The following is a 19,041-nucleotide window of genomic DNA, read 5'->3' on the forward strand; positions in this document are numbered from 1 at the left end:
ACAAAAAAGGACTTGAAAGAGGAGAGAAGATTAGAACAAGAAAACATTTTGAAATCGACTATTCAAAATCTTCCTCTAAAACAACAAAAAATTATCTTGCAAGGAGCAAATACTAAAGCAAAACACGGTGGATGGCTGTCATGCATTCCTCTGAAAAAACTTAACTTAGATCTTTCTCCACTGGAGTTCAGAGATGTTCTTGCATTAAGATATGGGAAAACTCCTATACACCTCCCCTCTTCATGTGATGGCTGTGGCAAAAACTTCAATATGGAACATACCCTTAACTGTCGCACAGGTGGTTTGATAATAAGAAGACATAATGAGGTAAGGGATACCCTTGGAAGCTTGATGGAGCTAGCATGGGGAAACTGTGTTCGAGAACCAATGATCTCTGAGCAAGGGTCATTTGATACTGCAGCGTTAAAAGCAGACTTGGCTTGTAGGGGTGTATGGGAGGTTCAGACGGAAGCATTATTCGATGTACGTGTCGCTGACACTGATGCTCCGTCGTACTTGAACCTCCTATACAAAAAAGTGTTGGTGAATGCAGAAAGAGAGAAGAAGAGGAAATATTTAACAATAACAGAAACCAGAAATGCATCTTTTACCCCACTAGTCACGTCTGTGGACGGAATGCTGGGCAAAGAGTTTCAGACCTTGCTCAGAGCAATGGCAGAATGCCTAACAGAAAAATGGAAGAAACCTTACAGTTTAGTGATGAACTGGATAGGTGTAAAAACCATCTGTGCGACGTTAAGGGCCAGCAGCATGTGTCTAAGGAGGACAAGGAAGAAGTGGAGGACCCTTAGAGAGTTTGAAGATGGGACTGGAGTAACAGTTATTTATTAATTTAAATATATTTAAATGTTTTATTATTTTTAATGTCAAAATTGTACTATAACTTATTATATTAAAGTGTTTTGGATCTTAAAAAAAAATAATTCTAGTTTATAAGATTTTTATTTTTTTATATTGGTAAAGTTGGTAAGGTTCACTGGAAATGGATATTCATGAATTCAATTGTATCACTTTTTGTTGGAAATAAACTTTATTTTGATTTTCGATTTGATTATTCATCACATTAAAACTTTTTTTGGGTTCAGGGAGACCCAAAATAGATATTTCCACCCAAAACTCAAACTCAATTTTTTTAACAACATCAATACTTTCTCCAAGATTTACTGAAACGGTAAAAAATAATAGTTTAAAAATTAATGCCAGTAAATTTCTTGTGTTTTATGTTACAGAATCGATGGAGCAAAATGTTATCACAACAGCTGACTGAAAGTTCACTGGCAGGTTCAACACCTGGACTTTGTGAACCGGAACTGGTCAACATCAAATCAGATCTGGACAGAATCAAACAAGAACCTGAGCCTGACCTGAGCTACCTTCTGAGTCAGGTAGAGGTGAAAATCAAGACTGAACCTCCAGACGATTATTGACAAAATTTTAGTTTATCGAATCTTATATTCAAGGAACCAAAGATTTCATTTCCTTATGAGTGTATTCATAGACGCAGACTGCTCCTCCAGGGGCAGTCTGCTCCACTTCTAGGGAAATAGTAACATTAAATTACCATAAAGACAAGAGGAGAGCGTAATCAGCTATCTATATCTGATGCTGGGAAAACCCAACTTAAGGATTAAAGAACATAAATCATTTAGCTAAAGGATCAACTATTGTATTAATAAAGAGGTATCGGCGGATAAACTCTTAAAAAGTCATTCCTTGGTATCAGGAAATATAATTTACAACTCTTTTTGGAAAATACAAACTTTTTGAGTCCGTCTAATCCAAACTAATAAGACCGAACACTGTTTGGATTGGCCGAAATAATTTAAATAAGGTTGAACCTCAATTACTCCTACAGTACAGTAGAACCCTGGGTGATTTGGGAGAGGGAGATCACGAATAATCAAAACCAGGATAAATCCAACATGGAAAAAACATATAACAAAACAAACAACTCAAAAACCGACAATTTAATACTCTGTAAATAGACATTAATGTCATTCATCATTAGCGTTTTTACATAAATAAAATAACAATATTGCGCAATCATAAATATTGTGTTATAGTCTAGTTTATTTCCATTTTAAAACTCAAGACTAATTCCAAACTTTTCAAGACTAGTTTTTTCAACAATTTGTGATGTGTCAATACCAAAATGTATAGGTTCTCAATTCTTGAGACTATTAAAAATTTGTATAGTTTTACAAAATTTTCAAAATAATTTGGTTATACTACACCAACTCCTGTCTTTATGTCATAAAGTTATTAAGATAATGGGGTTTTAACAATTAAAGAAAAAAATGAAGCTATGAAAAGTTCTATCCAGCCAATGGGTTTTAAAACTCTTCTTAACACATTAAATAACTACCATATCAAGGGTAAATGAAGATCTAACGACGAAAAGAATATTTTATTATAACTAGAGGTGTGCCAGCCTGATATTTTCATTCAAGCCAAACTAGCGGTAATCATCCCATAGTACCATACAGCGTATCATCTGCAATCATGGTAGACTTCTGGGATTACTGCAACGTAAATTCACAAATATTTCCCACCTGTCATGTGGACATCATCATCACGCTGGGCGCTAGTGTCAACAAAGTTTTGTTTATATTATTTTAGGGTTAATTTATTGATTTGTGCTTTACTGTTTGGTTATATAACTAGGGGACAAGTTATTGTTTATGATTAGATCGGACTACAGTATTTGGCTAAACGAGGTTTTAAATTACTGTAATAACAAGAAACAAATTCTAAACAAAACACGACCTCTACATAAACCGTACAGAACAATAAAATCGTCTTCAGCAAAAAACACCATATGGAAGGTTTCCATAAGGATGAGAAATCTACTAAGGGAATATGTTTTATCTATGATATAACTATGGGCCTATTTATTTTCTATCCCAGTTTCAAGAACATATATTAGTATTAGATTTACAACAGACAACAACAGCAAAGGTAAATATAATAATTTGCCGAAACAGTTGAATATACAGCAAAATCCATTTTAACACACTAGGATTAAGAAATATAATTTTAAAACATTTCTAGGTATTTAGTCTTGTAAAATATATATTTTTACATCAGGGGAAATTATTTACAAAAATTTCTGGAACTTGTTTGAATTAAGCGGACATTCGTATTACCCGTGTTCTGCGGGACCGTTCGAGTGTAGTTACATTTTAATGTAGGTACTTTCAATAATTTAATTTAATATTTATTAGAATTAAAATTCTAAATATAAATTATCTGTAATCGGCGATGATGTAAAATAGGTTAATTTTTTTTAATTGTCAAACTTTTATGTCAATATTAGTTTACTATGGTGTTATGTAATTTGACTTGAGTGATTTTCTAGTCGATATATTTACTTGATTCATGTGCTTTGTAAACAATCTCTAGTCCAGTTATTTTGTTGTACTTAATAAAGTGAAAGTAAACCATGTTCAAATTAATTTATTTTAAATACAATACAATTGTTTTAAGTAAAATGTTTGCTTTTCATGAACCTTGTTTAGATAAGTTGCTTGATAACTCCACCAAAATGTTTCAAAATGATAAGTGACTTGGGCATTTGTTGCAAATACACAGTATTGGATTACATTCTATTAATCTGCTTCGTTATTTACATTTTTATATTCTACTGTCTACTTAGGCAATATATGTACAAGATTTATATATAGCCTACAACAGTGGTTCCCAATCTATTGGTCGCAACCCAATAGTGGGTCGTGGAAGCAATTTTGGTGGGTGGCGGGAGGAGAAAATGTGTGGGTGGTACATTGAAAATGTTTTTTTCTTGGGGACTCTTAATTTGCATTACTGAAACTGGAATTAACAGTTTAGTGAGCACCAGAATAGTACCGAGCGGGAAGCAAGAGTCACGGCTGTACATTATAACATTCACAGTTTATTGTGTGTTTTAGCTTAATAATAGGCTACTAGGAATTTTTAACAACAATTGTTTGGGAATTATTTATTCTCAATTTAATGTGTGGATTTGAATACTTTATTAGGACTTTTTGGGTGTGAATAAAGCTCTAATAATGTGACAATGTGACCAATAATAATTTTCTCTCAAGTTTTTGTAAGATCATGATGTTACCACAGACGAGGACGATGCTTACGAAGTGACCGTGGATCGTTGGAGATGATCAGGTTAATGCCGCAATTACAAGATATAGTTATGAATGAGAATGAGATTTTTATTTACCAGTTAATATTCCATACCAGCATACATTGGCACGTCAAATTAGTCATAACATAACATTAATTAAAATCTAGTGGAGTCAGTGTTCTTGACATATAATCTTCTATCGAGTATAATGGCTGATTACAAAGAAAGTTATTTATTTTAATCTTGAAATCCTTATCACTAAGTAATCTTATGGCTATTGGTAACTTGTTATAAAATTTACTGCTTAAAATTAATGGTTTTTTATTAGTTTTAGCAAGTCTAACATAAGGAAGATTTATATTAAATTTATGACGAGTATTATGGCAGTGTATATCTCTCCTATAATCTAACTTATCTAATTGTGGTCTTAAATATAACAGGCATTGCTTAATAAATAGAGAAAACAGTATTAATATTTAGTATTCTTTAAAAAAATCAGTGCAATCATGGTGCCTATCTACAGCAGCTATTACCCTAATTGCCCTTTGCTGCAAGTTGAAAATTTCTTTTGCATGAGCAGAAGACCCCCAAACAAGTAACCCATAGCTTAAATGGCTATGAAAAAAGTCCATAGTATGCCTGTATGAGAGAAGGCCGTTCTAGTTCGCCACATAATTGTTTAAGAGCAAATATACTTGAACTCAGTTTATTTTTTAAAACTATAACATGGTCATGCCAGGTCAAAGTAGAATCAAAAGTTAATCCTAAAAATTTTGAATTTCTCTCATCCATTGGCGTACTATGTACTTCACGAAGGTTAAACAAAACAGTTTTTGTCTTATCATTATTCAGAACAAGATTATTAGAAATTAACCAGTTTTCAGCCAGCTTCAGATTATGCATAGAGTCAACAAAAATTTGTTCATGATCTGCATGTCTAGTAATGGTGGTTGTGTCGTCGGCATATAAGGGATATTAACACTTAAATCATTAACTACTACCAAAAACAACAGAGGCCCAAGCACAGATCCTTGGGGAACTCCACAAAATACAGGCTTAAGAGATGATGCATCTTCTCCCAAAACTACGCAAGACAAATATAAAAAAAAATTAACTATACGGTTTTTTCCTCCTATATATTTTTTACTTCCCATTTAAATTAATCTTTTCGCAACTCGAGTCTACGCACAGGCCCTGCCTATGTAGACTTTTTCCTTTCCTATAGAATGTATTTTTTTTACACTTTTATTCACCTATTTCTACAGTATATAATTTTTGTTTTGTTATCTAGTTAGTAATGTTTTGCTGTATCATATTTAAGTAAAGAAAAAAATACAATGTACTTATCTGTAAATAATTAATGGGAAATAAAATATTATTTCATTTCATTATTTCATTTCATTTACATATTGTGTTCTGTTTGACAACTAAGATCTAAATAAATCTAACACTTTACCTTTAATGTTATAATATTCTAATTTTTTTACCAAAATTTCATGGGATACTCGATCGAATGCTTTACTGAGATCACAGAATGTAATTGCAGCAAAATCCTTATTTTCATAACAGTCGAGAATTTCATCAACCAAGGAAGTAATGGCATGTGTCGTTGAAAGCCCTTTACGAAATCCAAAATGTTCTGTACAAAGGAGTTGATTTGATTCTAAGTATTGCATTAACTGTTTACCAATAACTATTTCAAGAACTTTAGACAGAACAGGAACAATTTGGCAACAGGCCTATAGTTACCTATTTCATCTTTTTTCCTTTTTCGGAAATAGGATGAACTTTACTTATTTTAATGATATCAGGAAAAACACCTTGAGCCATACAGTTGTTAATCAAAATTGTTAATGGGGTTACTAAGTAAGGTATGGTCTCCTTGAGAGCATTTGTCATTCCAAAATGACCCATGCTTTTTTTTGGAGCTAACTGTTTTACTACATCTAAAACATCATTTTCCGTCACATATTTAAAAACTAAATCTCTAACACTATCAGGTACTACTTTTTCCTTAAATAATGAGTAAAGTTACAACAATTACTTATTCCTACATTTTGACTAGAATTTACATTATCACAGGCAGTATTCACAAAATATTCATTTAATTCATCTGACTTAAAATAATTATCTACTCTACATTTGCTTGACTTATTTTTATGTTTATTTACAATATTCCATAAAGCTTTTGTTTTATTTTTGGCGTTTTCTATGGCATAGCATTTTCCCTTTTTTGGCATTTTTAATCTTACATTTATACACATTTTTAAGTTTTCTGTACTCATTTCTATACCAAACAACATTTGTGTCTTTATATAAATGGTAGAGAGAATCCAATCTTTCTTTAAGTTTTTGTAGCTCTGAATTATACCAAGAACATTTGTTAAAGGTCTTCTTTTTCCTTTGACATTTTTTACATGTTTTACAAAACAAAGGTTAAAATAAAAACACAAAATATTTACAAAACTACTAAATGCTAAGTTAATGTCGTTAATGTAAAAAACCTCTTTCCAATTTTCTTTTCTTAAATAATACTTGAATTCTCTTATACCGTGTAGTCCTATTCCGCCCGTAACCTAATTAGTCCTAGTTCGCCCACGGTCCCAGATTGACCCTTATAATCCTCAGCTCTACCTGCGTCAGGAGTCCTATTCCATCCACGGAGGACCCCACCCACCCCCAACTATGTAAAAGCCCTCCCCTACCCATCACCCGGTTATCCACCTTCGACTAATATTTGTTTGACAAATCAAGCAAATTTCCTTTATAGTATTAATGCAAAGTTTAAACACAAAGATATCTTTAAAATATTTATAAAATTTACTGTCCATGTACTGTTAGTTACTGTATGTTTGTCTCCCTATCCAAAATGTGCATATAAGCAATTTAATTATTTAAAATATTGCGCTTAACGTCAAACAGAAACATATGATAACACTGCAATCCAAGACATGGCCAAACAAAGGCCACTAGTTAGCTGCTCCTAGTGTTAAATACCCATCTGCAACTGCACACCTTTGAGTTTTCTTTATTATACAATTCAAATAATTCGCCTATTGGAATGGTTAATGATGATTGGAGTGTCGAATCAAACTCGATCACCATTTGCCATCTTTTGTGTATATTTATCGTCTGGTGAGATAACAGTATAAGAGCACAAATATATGTTTTAAGTGTTATTAGACGTATTTTTTTATTACTTTTCGTATACAATGTAATATACTGTAGTAGTTTACGCAAGGAATACGTTGAGATAGTGTCGTTTACTTTATTTACGCGAGTTGCATACACTACTTTACCTACGACAATATTTTAATTACTTATACCACTATTCACAACTTCTAAGAGAGGTTATGTTTTCGTTTAAGTTATAAAATCTCATTGCCACTGACAGTGATGCAACGAACCATTGTACCAATGCTGTTTTGTAAATAAACAATGCTGTTAAGAGAATCTTTCCAATTCTAAGAATTGCACTGAAATGGTTAGCTTAAAAACAGTCGTTCGTATTAGTTTATAGTATCGTATTAATTGTTGTAATTTTATAATAAGGAGTAGAAAGTAAGTCATTACATATTTGAGACCATTTTTTAAGTTTGGGATTTATCAAGCACTTTAAATGGTCGAGATTATGCATAGACCCACCTTCACTAGTGTTTTGAACGTTACTCTTCGCCACACCACAAAGAATAATTATTTTCTTCATTAATAAGATTTTTTATCTTCTTCATCAAGGCATAACCAGTTTGTTGGTTATGCCTAGAATAAAAAGTTAATACTTACTTTCACCACAGACAAGGGAAACTTTTATTTCCTTAGTCAATGCTTTCACATAGTAAACATTCTTATGCCGTAGTAAACAATGTAATGAAGAGTTTTCGCAGGTGATAAACATGTAACGATAACAGGTGATTTCACAGTATTGTTGCGAAATAGTATATATATTACGTTACTATAGTAGTCCTAAAAATAAGTGTTTACCGGACCAGTGTGGTCGTTCCCGTGCGAGACGAAGTCTAGCAAGGGATTACCATACGATTCCGGTACACACATTTTGGACAAGTTACACACATTTTGGACAAGTTACGTACAATACTTAACGCCATACTACTAAATCTGTACGAATCCTTATAAATTTCCACAAACTAAAGGACTAAAAATCCATAGTCATAGCTTCTAAGAGAGGTTATGTTTTTGTTTATAAACAGTTATTGCCACCTAAATACAGTATAATCAGCTGATTGGTGTCCGGTAAAACTCATTACAGTATAGTAGTTCGCAATAAAACCCCATTTGAATAAGCTGGTGGCAAACAGCTGTTTTCTGGACTAAATCCTTGGGTGGTAAGTTCGTTAAAAAATGTAGTGTGGCGTAAAATATATAAATAAATAATAAAATAATAAAACTAGACCACCAGATCACTTCACCAGATTTATTCTCGCGTTTTTATAATATCCATACCCGTTGTAAATAAGACTAAGCGCACCTCTATTAGTAGTTGTGTACTCCATCGCGATGTGTAACAGTCAACGTCACATAAAATGGAAATGAGATTTAGCTCTCATCTCCCCAAAAAGAAGCATACCGATGACGAATCCTTAATGACCACCCTCTCTTGGAAAAATGGGAAACTCTGCTATTTCTCCCCTGTTATTTCGCACGGACAACGCTTGGACTTTCCAAGTCAACATCCCTCGCGCTTCATCCACATCCTGTCAACACATCTGGTTATTCATGAGAAAATATTGTCGTAGGTAAAGTAGTGTACGCAACTCGCGTAAATAGAGTAAACGATACTACCTTAACGCAATCCTTGTGTAAACTACTACACATTACATTGTATAAGAAAAGTAAAAAAAATACGTCTAATAACACTTAAAATATATATTTGTGCTCTTATACTGTTATCTCACCAGACGATAATTATACACAAAAGATGGCAAATGGTGATCGAGTTCGATTCGACGCTCCAATCATCATTAACCATTCCAATAGGCGAATTATTTGAATTGTATAATAAAGAAAACTCAAAGGTGTGCAGTTGCAGATGGGTATTTAACACTAGGAGCAGCTAACTAGTGGCCTTTGTTTGGCCATGTCTTGGATTGCAGTGTTATCATATGTTTCTGTTTGACGTTAAGCGCAATATTATAATAATTAAATTGCTTATTTGCACATTTTGGATAGACAAACATACAGTAACTAACAGTACATGGACAGTAAATTTTATAAATATTTTACAGATATCTTTGTGTTTAAACTTTACATTAATACTATAAAGGAAATTCCCTTGATTTGTCAAACAAATATTTGAAGCTTAAATAACCGTGTAGTCGAAGGTGGATAACCGGGTGATGGGTAGGGGAGGGCTTTTACATAGTTGGGGGTGGGTGGGGTCCTCCGTGGATGGAATAGGACTCCTGACGCAGGTAGAGCTGAGGATTATAAGGGTTAATCTGGGACCGTGTGCGAACTGGGACTAATTAGGTTACGGGCGAAATAAAACTCGAGCGGAATAGGACATAACTTCTTATACCAGCCTCAGATATTTTTGTGACTGTTTTACCTTTATATACAGGAAAGTAATCCTTCCCTTCCACCCTATAATTATAAGTAAAAACTTGAGCAAGGTGATCACTAACATGTTTATTAAGCACAGAGGCTGTATAATTATTTTCTAATGAGGTGAATATGTTGTCCAAACAATTATTACCTCGCGTAGGCTCATGAATTGTCATATGCAACCCATACATACTAAAAAGGTTTAAAAGGTTTACAGAGTCACTATCATCATTACTAAGAAAATTAATGTTAAAGTCGCCACATACAATTGACTGTTTTTTCTGCCGATTGATTTGGCTTAGTAACTTTTCTAAGATGCTAAAAAAATTTGGACATTTCCATTAGGACTACGGTATATGGTTACTAGCAATAAATTCATGTTTATTATTTCAACAGCTGCTATTTCACAGTCTAAATCAACAGATAATTTATTCATATCATCCATTACTTTGATACATGATGGGTCATAGCGAGAAAAAATTGCTGTGCCCCCATGAATTCTAGAAGTTCGGCAATAGCTAGTGACATGATGAAGGTCGCTAATTGAACATATGTTGATTTCGTTAACTTTTACCAGTGTTCAGTTACACAGAGAAAATCTAAATTCATTTCTTTTGCAATCAATTCCAATGTATTGACTTTATTCAGAAGGCTTTGACAATTTTGGTGATAAATTGTTACAGTGTTTTTTGTGTGAACATTATTATAATTTTTATTACCTGTAAAACTATTTTTTTTTTATTGTTTGTAGTTCTTATTCATTAAACCATTCTCACATTTACTGGACTTACTTAAGCTAATTTCATCACAACTAGTAAAATTTATTACATCTATGGGTGGGTCAGAGGGTCTGGTTGTTGTCGATGAACCGTTGAAGCCGGTGGGGTGGAGTTTCCCGACAGCAACTCTGTTCCTGGAGGAGGTGGTTGACTCATATCTCCTGGTCTCTGAGGGCATCTTGACATCACTGGTACAGACACACCAGGCTCTTCTGTGTTAGATTGTCTTACTAATGGTTCCAGCAGGGTTTCCTCCTCACAGCAAATCAGACTGGACCAAAGTACTGCCCTTTGTCCTTCTCGGAATAAGATCTGCTTTCAAGGAGGACATCTCTGCTTCATCGGCTGAACTGGTGTTTGGAGAACCACTACGTCTTCCGGGAGAGTTTTTCGTAATACCTTCCCACGAGAGCAACGAGCCACAAGAATTGGTATCAGGGCTGCGTAAGCATATGAATCAACTAAGACCTACACCCGCATCACGCCACATTAAACCAGGGTCGTTTGTGTTCAAGAACCTCTGTACTTGTGACTTTGTATTTCTTCGACAGGACTGTTTAAGGAAATCTTTACAGGTCCCATATTCTGGTCCTTACAAGGTCATATGCCGTGAAGAAAAGACAATTACCATCATTGTAAGAGGCCAAGAAACTAAGGTATCTTTGGACAGGGTCAAACCAGCCTATAATGTTGCCGATGAAAATCCTATTCCTGAGCCCATGAAACGTTTGGTGCCGGCTGGACAAACGGAGGAAACCTCAAACCTACCACCATCTTGTCAAACTCCATCTCCGAAGTCTTATACAACTTGTTCTGGAAGACAAATCCGACCACGGGTTACTTTTCAAAATGATGTATAGATTCCTTTTCTCCGTGGGGGGCTGTTGTAGCGTCAGCTGATGACGTTGTCATAGCAACGCATTATGATTTAGTCTGGTTTTTGTTTCAGGATTGTACACAAAATTTAACTCTTTTTATTAAAATACTTTTCTATTACTTATTTGGTCGTAATTTATTTGATGTGCACAAACAACCACGACCAAAATTAGTCCAGCCCAAAACTACTAATACATCTTTCTCTGTCAGCTTCTCACCCCTCAGGTTTGCTGGGTTAAGAACAAGCTTCGCCCCCCCACCAGGAGCTACAAAGGCCACCGTTTCGTGGGACTAAAGAATATTATTTATGTTCCGAGATAGCTCACGTCCATGACTATCAGCACACACCAACATCCTATAATCAGCCTTTTTTGGATTATCTTCTGCTTTTTTGTAGGGCTGATTCGAATGGGAATCTTTGAAAGCTGTCAGTTTAGATGATGTTTTCCTTCCAGAAATCTTTTTCTTCACAGGCTTACTAATAAACTTATTGGTGACTTCAGGTGCAGATGAAGAGTTAGGTCCAATAGCACAAATATCGCTCCTGTCATCGTTTTGTGCTACATCAGCATCAGGTGCTGTAAGAATATCAAAACGATTGCTACATGGAATATTAAATGATAGACTTTCATTTTGAGTTAGACTTGGCCTTTGTAATACCCTCCCATCATTACTCTGAACATTTTCTTAAACTGGGTAATAGTGCAAACACAGATTAGAGTTCTGAGAATGGAGATTTGATACCTCACTTTCTAGGGTATTTTTATCTTGCTCTAACACTTTAATAATAGCATTAAGATTTTTTACTTCCTGTTTTTTTAGATTTAATTCTTGTAGAATAATTTGTGTTTGATAGTCTTTAGATATAGGTTTAGTTTCAGTACATTTGCTCGATTCATCATGTATTATAAGCTCTTCCCTAAGCTGAAGCTCGGCTCTTAGCTTTCTCTCAAGAGTTTTAATCAGTGGATTTTTTTCCTCTATTCTCTCATTGTGAGTTGAAGTCATTGTTCTTATGTAAACTTCTTTTTGCGGCAACTTATCTTCAAGTTCCATTTCAAAGAGAGACTTTTTATTCTTCATTTCAACTGTTGTTTCAAGTTTTCATTTTCTTGGAGGATAGCGCCATCAATTTCTGCAGCGAGGGAAAGGTTTAATTCGGATTCAACAAACTCATTTTCCACATTGATATTAGATGTTTCAGTAGCCAAACCGTTTATACATGAAGGACAATTCCATTTACCTAATTCTAATTTGGACATCGTTTTTACATCAGAGTATTTCAAATTTATGCATCTGAAGTGGATCCATTTACCACAGGGACCTGTGCAAAGTATGGCACTACTTTTGGCGTTCTTGTTGCAGACTCCACAGCTGTACACTCTAGGTCTATCCATTATAACACTTAAGGATAACGTTAACGCACTTAATTATAACGTTAGGATTGATTTGGGATAAACGCACGATTTACTAAACAAACTTGTAAACATATAAAACATGTGTTTATACCTCTAGCTTTTTTAAACTCAATTGGGTCGTAAAAAGCGCATTTGTGTGTGAGAGGGCAACCTACTTATAAATTAAGTACAGTGATAGAATATCTGTAGAAAATGCCCAACACATACAGTAGCAGTCAGCTTTAAATTACACAATCATTAGCCACATTAAGTCACTTGTAAATATTAGGCATAAACTTTAGTTCTAAATAGTTTCTCAAAAAAAGTTTTTTTGACTTCATGCCTACTTTTATTACCATCATAATCACATTGTTTATTTAGTTGTATGTTTCTTAGTGGACATGATTATATTAATAAATTTATAATAATAAATAATTATAGTCTATTATTATGTGAGGTTGCAAAAAAGATTCCAAGGTGATGGTGGAAAAGCTAGAAAAATTTGGGATCCGCTGGCCTACAAGATACAAGAACTCCTCACTAAATCTACCAGTGATTATTTTCAATACACTAATGCATTTCACTGGGTACAAAAACAAGCAATTTGTATAAAAATGTCTTTATTCAACAATATGAAATGGATATGTACAATAAATACTACAACAATATACATGATTAAATAACATCCACATGTACGCGAGAAAGTAATATCTAACTATTACTACAGCATCCAATATTATGACTAAGGGGTAATTCACACCTTAATCTGGATTGTGTGAGTACAAATTATGAAAACTACAGTTTTATTCTTTACTGTATCAAATTATAACTAAATTTAATATATTCTTACTGCATCAAGTGATAACTAAATTTAAATATGATGAACATCATTACCTCAGCTTATTAATGTATGAGTACACTCCAGAGTCAACTAGTTTACACAAATATATAACGGAAGACCTCTTTTGAAGTTTTTGCTCTGTTTTACATGAAAACTAACTGACCAGCTGTCTAGTCTTGCACTACCAGAAGTTAGGTGGAAGCAGACCATTGGGAGGAGAAACATCTCCTTCCTTGAGAACCTTCTCCAGGAAGTTCTTTAACCTCACCACTGGACCCCCGCATTCATCTGGTGTGATCTAGATAAAAAAACTTACTTTGATATATGTATATATACAGGGTTCGGTTTATAAAAAATAGGTTGCTGCAACAGGGAGGGTTGAAAAGTGTTTTTTGTGAAATGTTAATATGTAATTTAGTATAAAATAATGAATTTTCCAAATATGATCCAAAATATTTTCATAAACAAGCAAACTACAACAGTTTACTCATTATAGTTACGCAACAATGATGATTTAGTCACCTTTCTGGTTTGGATTTTGTGGTTAATAGTCATTAAGTACGCGAAACAATAGTAACACGGATAAAAAAAACTTTTTTATGAAATAAATATATTATTTATATTAAAATCGTACAAATTAGAGTGCAAATCCTGTGTTTTTGTAATGTGTGGCATTTATTGCCATTTACACTTGATTTGTAGTTGTTTGAGCAAAGTAAAACAAACACAAAATGATATTTTTGATTTTAAGTTAGCCTACATGAAAGTCGATCTAGGCACCATCTAACAAAGGTTGTGCCATTTTTTGGGACGGTAAAAGTATTCTTGAACAGATTTATGAACATCATTTTGTTGTCAAATGTTTTGTGTTCAAACTATTATTGTTAAATATGTAATTTACCGTGAAAAATTATGTATTGTTGTTACGTGTAATTGGTTTATTGCCATTTATACATGATTTGTAAATGTTTGAGCAATGTTAAACTCACTCAACAAAATAAATTAGTTTCAATATCCTTACTAACAGTTTTTAAACAGGCTTCAATGTATTGTTCAATATAGGACCGATTTAGTCATCATTTAGTTATTAATTACACAAAATAATAATTAAATAGCAATTGTATATATGCAAATTTACCGTGCTTATATTATAAATGTATAAATTAGAATAAATATTGCATGCATCAATCACTGTGTGCGTAGTAGGGTAGTATAGTGAGAGACGTGTAGTCGCAAGGCAGCGCCCGAGCGTCGGCGGGTCCCAAATTTTGCTTCCTCTTCTACCTGATTTATTTCCAAAACTACTCATCATTAATTTTTCAAAAAAAATATATGTTATGATTCAACTCAAGCTCTCAAACTTTGCTGCTGACGAAACTCTCCTGACCAAAAAATAAAAAAAATCTAGATCACTTACTTTTTCATGTTCTAATTCATAATTTAATAATTTCTTTGGGTTTTAACGGCTGTTAAAATTACAATAAAATTAATTTTTTATATTCCAACCTTACTGTCAGTGAGAAGCACTAATTTATAGTAGCTGTGCCAAATTTGGTAATTTTAAGTCTACTCTAAGTGTGTCAAATCATCGTACATTTGGAAAAGGTGATCTACCGCTATATGCAGCAGTTGCCGCCACTTGCCCGTATAAGTGGTGGGGGATTGGCTACACTGCCTGCAATGCTTGCTGGATATACGTAGCCCCTCTATTTCTATTCTGTGCTCTCTGCATGAATCCCATTATATTTTTAACACTCTCCTCCGTCACTACAATTAGTGCAATATCAGCTTTTGATAACACAGACGACAATCCAGAAACCACGTCTTTCCGTCATAACCTGATTCAGTTTACTTTCAGTCCTGCCCGCGGCAATATACGGGACCGCGCCGAACTTGGACAACGACACACGCGGACAACGTTAAAGTTGGACAGATTAAGTTTCCAGGGTTGTCGTTTGCGTGCAACGTTACCCTTGGACACATTTGAATGTGTCCAGATTCGTCGTGTCGTGCAACGCCACCCCTGGACAACTTAAAAACTTGTCCAGGTTCGTCGTTTGCATGCAACGTTAAACTTGGACACATTTGAATGTGTCCAGATTCGTCGTGTCGTGCAACGCCACCCCTGGACAACTTATAAATGTGTCCAGGTTCGTCGTTTGCGTGCAACGTTAAGCTTGGACACATTTGAATGTGTCCAGTTTCGTCGTGTCGTGCAACGACGAATCTGGACATTTGTCTTAAGTCTCTTGTTTTGGGACCTGACTGTACATTCTACCTGTCAAAGTCCATTGTTTGGGATTTCGACCAAGGCCCCACTAGAAAAACACGCCATGCTGAAGGTTCATGACGTCACACTAGTGGATAGATTCACTACAATATCCCGTATTTTTAAGGTAATAAAGCTGGCTGTTTTCAGATTTTACGGTTACATTTTCGTACAACTATCCACCACTGTGACGTAGTGTTGCACATAGTCGGTATTTTTGCATAATTAAAAGTAAACGAATATTTTCTATTCCCTACGGACGGAAAAACTAACACTTGCTCTGTGTGTAGTATGAGTCTACTTTTTAATCGGTGAATAGCAATACAACTAAATCGCTGAACGTTAATATTTCGTGCTTGGTGACTGGCGCATGTCTGGAACCGCCTTTAGGATAAAGAAAATGCATCCCTCAGGCTTTCGTTTTACGTTGTCCATGTTCGTCGCCAATATTTCAGATCAGTTGAACTATACTTTTTTCTGTTTTCATAGCTTAGTATTATTTTTAATTTTCAGGACATTATGGATTAAATATAAATGAAATAATCATGACAGTATTAATAAGATTACATATACGTCTTACTTTGTCAATCCTAATATAGTTTCGGGCGACTATTTCAAAATATCTGTTTGGTTTTCAAGCCTCTTCATTTCACATAAAATTATATTTGATTGGAATGTGTGTATTTTAAGACCAGACTTTCTATTTATTAGCAGGTAAATATTTTATATGTTGTCCATACATAACTAATATGAAACGTAGCTTCTATCTTCAAACGTGACTTAATAAAAAATAAATAGTAGTTCAGGTTTATTTAAAAAGTATCGGTGCTATTTGCACATTTTCACACATTTTGTGTTACTGCACAAAAGTAATTGAAAACCATTGTATGCCTAAATAAACTCGCATTATTGACACAGTAAAAATTACCAACATAAAAATTATGCATTTAAAAATGGTATCATTACAGTATTATCATTTTTAAAGCTGCACCATATTATAGGCCTAAGACTTGATGTTATAACGGTTAATCACATATTTGATAGTTTATTGGCCTATATTTAACATCGGATTTCCTCTACCAATTAGACGCATCATACAGTTTTGTGTTAGGCCAAAAAAGGTTACGTTCATTCAAAACTAATGAATTCCACTGATAATAAATCTACTGTTAGAAATAAGTACATATTTTTGTATACATAAAACTGCAAATAAACACTCCGAAGACTCTAAGATGTGATTTTCTGCTGTATAATGTATTTTATAATGCTGATTTTAAGGACTTGCAAAAAAATGTCATAGTCTTTACTTTATGCTCTTGAGTCTGGAGCATATTTATCCAAGTGTTAAGAGGTTAGTTTTCTTACTGCATCTCATTAAAAATATGTCTAACGAAAATAAAACAATCATGTTTAAGGTAAACTAAACTATTAATCTGGAACTCTAGTTAACCTATAAAACATATATACCTTGTTTTACGTGTAAATCGTGTTTATTTAAAACTAGCTAAGTGCCCATTCTACGCACGGCGATAGTGTAGTCCTCACCATTGAACACTTTATCCAATTTGACATTTTCATTAACAAAAGTGCTCTTGACTTTTTCGTGAAACACTGAGTAATAAAGGCGTTAATGCGTTACAAACAGACATACACACGAAAATGCAGAATTTAATTAGTTAAGGAATTTGCTACGGTTTCACCATAGCAAAGTACATATAAAATCAGTAAGCGCCGCCAATGAGTGGAAACCTAATTTGTGTAAGTTAGTGACGACAATGATTTAAAAAAATGTAAGTTTCCCAGCCCTAAACAACACTGATTCAATGTTTTTCCCGGTTATCAAAAATCAGGAACTATTTGATACACAAAGAATCTCCGGTTCCTGACCTGGATGATGCCAAGTTATTCAATTTCATTTGCGGTTACACATTCTGCACTTGCGATTAATTAAATCCGTTATGTAAGGACAATTTTTTTTTAATGTCACTTGGTTTGGCTTTTATTTCAAAACGTGATTGAAATTGTTGCGGTATTTGTAAACAAAAATTTTTTTTACGTTTTGGGAGAGGGAAATAAATTCTTTGATAAGTCTATTCTTGAACTTCCACGCTGTTTTTGTCCAATGTGTAAGATAAGTTTCTCTCAGTTAGTTACTGTTTTTTGGCTAGGATTGAAAGTATATATTTGGAATCTGATATTTCTCATAATTAATTTTACTTATTTAAGTTGTTCATTTTTGTGGTTGAGTGGGCAAGCAAGACACTTCTCTCGCTACAATGGAAGGCCTAGTGGTAAATATTTATTAATTCTTCCAAATACATTATGAGCTATTTAAATGTATGATTAATTGGCCAGAAGTCAAACAGCATCCTAAAGATTTAGTCTCAAATGCAACATCTGTTATGATCTGGAACTAAGTTTATATGTTCCACTACAATTTTCTTACAAATTCTAATAACCAAAAAGCTTTTAGTATTTTGTTAGCCATTTCATGATGACACTTTTGTATGCTGAGGTGGCCATTTGACAATGGTAGGCTTAAACTACTAGGTGGCGTTTGCAGAAGCATCCACAAAATTGAGCGGAATCATCAAGGGTTCATAATATATTGTTTTTGCCATACTACATAAAAACAGTCGTTTTTAATGCATGCGTTGCGGGTCTTAAGTAGCATTTTTACTCTTTAGGGAGTAAGAATCATTTTTAGCCTCTATGGAGTAAAAATCAGCTGTTGTCAACTCAGTTGTAAATTTCTATTGTAAACGATTGCATGTATCGAAAATATGTATCGATTCGTGCTTCGTAACCATTTTAACCTACAGTCTACAGTCTCTTCCCATAGCATTTAGCATTGCAGATACATTAATCAATTCCCACACTCAACACTGCTCACCTTTATTATTTTCTTCACCACCCCCTACGTCCGTGCTATATCCGTGCTTCGCAACGAGAGAGAATAATTATTATGTTCCATAGATATACTGAATGAAAAGAACCAACGAATAAATAAACACAATTTCGATAGATCAGCAGCCTGATTATTTTCAAATTACTCTTCGTATAAATTTATACGATATAATATAATAAATTACGTTATACATTTGAAAATTCCAATATTAAGCGTATTCATAAGAATAACGTAGAAACGTTTAAGGCAGACAGGGCAGAGCCCTAGGAGA

At 33.9% G+C, this 19,041-nt stretch overlaps 3 protein-coding genes across 4 annotated transcripts in view; 2 read left to right on the forward strand and 1 right to left on the reverse strand.

Annotated features, from left to right (window-relative positions):
* Positions 1-3,487, forward strand: part of LOC128983170 (uncharacterized) — a 35,405-nt gene extending 31,918 nt beyond the window's left edge. Inside the window, exon 5 of the mRNA XM_054402350.1 lies at positions 1,251-3,487. Within this exon, the coding sequence (XP_054258325.1) occupies positions 1,251-1,448 (198 nt within the window). The 3' untranslated portion in view covers positions 1,449-3,487. The remainder of the gene's footprint in view (positions 1-1,250) is intronic.
* Positions 3,488-10,712: 7,225 nt separating this feature from the next.
* LOC128995030 (uncharacterized) lies at positions 10,713-11,339 on the forward strand. Its single transcript, XM_054419903.1, has one exon. The coding sequence runs from the start codon at positions 10,713-10,715 to the stop codon at positions 11,337-11,339; it is 627 nt and encodes a 208-aa protein (XP_054275878.1).
* Positions 11,340-13,355: 2,016 nt separating this feature from the next.
* The window catches only part of LOC129004750 (mRNA export factor Gle1), a 99,931-nt gene continuing 94,245 nt past the window's right edge, over positions 13,356-19,041 (reverse strand). For both annotated transcript variants that reach the window (XM_054433365.1, XM_054433374.1), the window contains exon 14: positions 13,356-13,891. In XM_054433365.1, coding sequence (XP_054289340.1) covers positions 13,775-13,891 — 117 coding nt within the window. In that variant the 3' untranslated portion in view covers positions 13,356-13,774. The remainder of the gene's footprint in view (positions 13,892-19,041) is intronic.

The sequence above is a fragment of the Macrosteles quadrilineatus genome, unplaced genomic scaffold (assembly GCF_028750875.1).
Source record: "Macrosteles quadrilineatus isolate MER2022 unplaced genomic scaffold, UCM_ALF_1.0 Scaffold_1__1_contigs__length_201487025, whole genome shotgun sequence".
Taxonomy (NCBI): Eukaryota; Metazoa; Arthropoda; class Insecta; order Hemiptera; family Cicadellidae; genus Macrosteles; species Macrosteles quadrilineatus.